The 4,131-nt window shown below is 39.3% G+C and overlaps 1 protein-coding gene across 4 annotated transcripts in view; it reads left to right on the top strand.

Annotated features, from left to right (window-relative positions):
• Positions 1-4,131, top strand: part of esr2b (estrogen receptor 2b) — a 148,905-nt gene that overhangs the window by 137,335 nt on the left and 7,439 nt on the right. For all 4 annotated transcript variants that reach the window (XM_008398651.2, XM_008398650.2, XM_008398649.2 and 1 more), the window contains one exon: positions 3,413-3,546. In XM_008398651.2, coding sequence (XP_008396873.1) covers positions 3,413-3,546 — 134 coding nt within the window. The remainder of the gene's footprint in view (positions 1-3,412; positions 3,547-4,131) is intronic.

Here is a 4,131-nt window from a genome sequence, read left to right as displayed (position 1 = left end):
AATTTGAGAAGCTGAGCGTTCAGACCCCAGCGGGTGAAGAGATGTAATTTAAGTGGAGTCGCTTAATTTCATTTGTTATAAGTTATTGGAGCCACTGTTAGTGGTTTGGTGTCACTACGGAGAAAAAGTTAAATGCATTTATCTGCTTTATGTGTGATGGGATCTGGATTCAATTAGGTGAATATTAACTAAACCGCATAAAAATGTGGCTAAATAGTCTATGTTAGTATGTTTTGACAGGTAATTTGACAGGTAAAAGTAGTGCTGGTCAGACCAGAATTATTTGCCTGATGGTGGTTCGGGCTTSTCATGAGTTTACATTTAATGAGTTTGCAGCACACAGAGAAAAACTAAAGAGAATGTGTGATCAAGTTGGGTTGATCTACTTATTGTAGTTTAAATAGAGGAGTAGCAGCTGACTGTTCAGGGAGGAAAGAAATGAAAGTGCAGATTTGTTAGACGGAAACAAGCRCAGTGCGCTGGGCAATAAATGCGCATAAATGCTCCACGGTTACGCTCCAATTAATCACACATGAGATGACAAACGCCAAATATACAATATTTATACAATATATACACTGCTTAGTTAATGGTGTTTTAAAAACAAAACCAGAAAAACTTAACCTAGTTAATATGTCAGATTCCCTCCTCACCCTCGTCTTCTGTCTAGACTGTGATCAAGCGCAGCTGACTACTTGGTGCGCAGACAGTTTCAACTTTACGCACAGAGAACATCGCGGAGGTCATTATTAATCATTATAAGAACAATATCTATCAGAGAATCATCTGTGATGTGGTCGTTAGGAGAAGAATATCAGCTTGTTATGAGTACAAGCATMWAGGAGGCTGGAATCGCGCCTGATCTAAATCTATTTATTTATGTCATCACATGGACATATATAAAATTTTATACATTTTCTTTTCATATATTTATTGTTTTTCTTCTTTAGATATTAGGTTGGCTTAGAATGATTCCAAATAATGTACAGGAATGACCTGGTGCTGTTACATGTCAATCATCTGGGGGGGCCACTAGGTGGGGGCAATCAGATGACAGGTGAGGCACTGGTCCCCCCGTCTCCCACTCTGGCTCCGCCCCTGCCAGTAAGCCCCCCAGGAATAAAGTGGATAGAAGTGCATGACTTGCGGGGATGGGATGCAGTAWTATAATTTGGATGTGCTGGAGTGGGGATCCATATTAAAGTTAGAGGATTGTAGCTCTGGACTTGGTCATCCCAAATTAAATTAACAATTTGAAACTTCAGAGTATTTCTACAAACATACAGTATATCTCTGCAAATATTTGAAGTTGTTATGCCTTTTGGGGMATGCTTAGTGCTATTAAAATGAAAAAAGCTGTAATAATCATCACCCATGTGAAGATCCATCACATTTTGTATTTCGGCTCTGTAATGATTTTAAGATAGGTTAGCAGCTTTGCACCCCCCCTCCCCCCACCCCCGTGCCTCTCCGTGGCTCTCTGTTGGTGAGAAAAAGTCCTGTAAATAATGCTATGCATGAGGGCGGACAGAGCCTGACTTTGACGCAGCAAAGGCGCACAGATTACGCGTGGTTATGCATGCAGCTAATGGATTCATGTCAAAACAAAAAAACCTTATATTCTTATACAGGACATGTGTTGGCTACACATCGGTGGCTTTAGATTTAGTTTTCGAGTTGACCAGTCAGAAATATTCCAGAAAGAATGCAGGCATGTCAGAACGAGCTCAAGTCGCTCTCTGGATATTATTGTCTCGGAAAAAGCTGTTTCATAATATTATTGGTTGAATATGGTGTCAATCAAAAGGGGCTCTAGGCTGCCCAATAAAAGCGTCATAATGGACACCGGCAGAGTTTAAACCCTTAAATCTCAGCCCCGGAAAAAACAATGGAAAAACACAGACGTTCCAGTGCAGGTTAAGGAGTTAAGTGTAAGAGACCATGTATAATTATTAAATGTGTTTTAATTAATGTTTGAAAAGACAAATAAATGGTTTCCTGTCATTTGTCTGAGTTCTTTTGTAGCAGTTTCTTGTATTCTGTTTCCATCATTTTCATATCTCTGAATACTTTACTCTGTGGTTAAATATTATCCTGTAAAATTAAATATTTTTCTCAATTAAATTAGCTGATCAGCTGATTAGCTGATTTAGTCACTGCAAACCAAGCCACACGTAAATATTGAATTTACAGCAAAATACATATTGGAGGCAAGATATAAGGTTATAGATTTGCAAAGATGAAACATTCCATTGTTAATTTGACTAACATGGCCATTAGAATGACCCAAATTTCAAAGCATTCTGTTAGGTCCTGTGTTTCACATCATTTATTCAACATAAAAGGTAGCACTACTGCTCTTGTATCAAAAATAATAAAGTTCTTACAATTGTAGAGATAAAATAAATACTAATTGTTGAGAGAACAATCCCAWAAAGAACAGAATTCTGAGATCAATGTCAGATTTTTTTTCAGTGGCCCTAATCTTCTTCCATACAGAAAGCCCAGCAGACTATTTTTGAGTTTTCAGATAATCCTTTAGCCTTCAAGACCAACTAATCTGGATTTATCATAAAGTAGTAAGACACATATATTGCGAATTCACACACCCGCTAGAAGAAAATAAGCGCAGCCACTACAACACTTTCATTCTATTGGCTGMGAGATTGCCAGGAGACTGTGCCAAAAGGCAGTTTCATGTTTCGTAAGCGAGCAGAGAGTCCGAGCAGAGACTACGTGTGAGCGTGAGGAGAGGTTTTGAGTACAAGTGTTACAAGTTTTGAGAAGAAAGACATGAAGTCCTGCTTTCAAAATGAAAATGTAAGCAGAAGTATAAACATTTTTGAGAACAAAAGACCTGAAATCCTGCTTTCAAACTGCAAATGTGTGCTCTTGGATTATGGCAGAAAAATTCCCCAATATATGCAATATATATATATATATAAATCAGTCTTGCAATCAGGCCAGTTGGTCAGTGTTTATGAAGTGCTGGGATTTTTTTTTTTCATTAATGCTTTTTTTCCCGATCTCCATCTTGTTGGACTAACCAGCATCTATCTTTTTTTGCTTCTTCAACAGTGGCTAACCAGCATCTGGTTATCACTGATGGTGCCACCAATTGCAAGGCAATTGGTTGCAATTGGTGCAAGGTGCCACCAACTGCAAGGCAATTGGTGGCACCTTGCAATTGGTGGGTTGCTGGTTCAATTCCCGCTTTGACTGCCTCTGTGGTTGTGTTATTGGGCAAGGTGCCTTGCCTGGTAGTGGTGGTCAGAGAGGCTGGTGGCGCCAGACATCTGTGCCTACTACCCAGTAGCTTACCACCATCAGTGTGTGAATTACTGAATGTAAAGTAAGGACTTATGGATTTGATAAAGCACTGAGTCATTTACCATTTACTCTGTCTTTTCAGGGAAGAGGGGCAGTGTGTGGAGGGCATCATGGAGATTTTCGACATGCTTCTTGCAGCAACCTCTCGCTTTCGGGAGCTCAAGTTGCAGAGGGAGGAGTACGTCTGTCTCAAGGCCATGATCCTTCTCAACTCCAGTGAGTTTTACCAACACAAAAAAATATTATGACAACAAATTACACCAAGGTTGCATGAGGATACAAAGTGTGCTTGGTGCTGTGTAATCAGTAAAGCAATGTGTGGTTTWCGTCCTTACATAACCTAGATGAGTTTAACCCTCAGCTTTGTTACTGTCATAATCTTGAACATGGAGGATTAGTGACAGTCACCACATCTCTGATTCACATACATTAAAAGAAAGGCACAAAACAACATTTTCTAAAATGAAAACAAGACTATTCAAAAAGTCTTGTGCTTATGTTGAGGGTAAAACAACATTTCAAACTGGAGAGACTCAGACGGACAAAGGGTATTGAGGAATTGAAGGGTGACTATTCTCAAAAATATAAGTAAGGAAATAATACACAGAGACGTAGTTCTTGCTGCTAGGCCATAGACGAGCCGGAGATTTATTACACCCACGGAAACAGTTTCGTCAGTTCAACACGTATAATCCATAACAAAATCTCTCCAACAAAAATCTCCCCGAAGTCTCAAATTCAACAGTTTTTATACTCTCAAGTCTCCATGAGTGTTCATTGGAAGGTTTCAACCAATGGAGA

The sequence above is a fragment of the Poecilia reticulata genome, linkage group LG22 (assembly GCF_000633615.1).
Source record: "Poecilia reticulata strain Guanapo linkage group LG22, Guppy_female_1.0+MT, whole genome shotgun sequence".
NCBI classification, from domain to species: domain Eukaryota; kingdom Metazoa; phylum Chordata; class Actinopteri; order Cyprinodontiformes; family Poeciliidae; genus Poecilia; species Poecilia reticulata.
The sequence above is the reverse complement of the archived record's forward strand: the minus strand, read 5'-3'. Positions and strand labels throughout refer to the sequence as shown.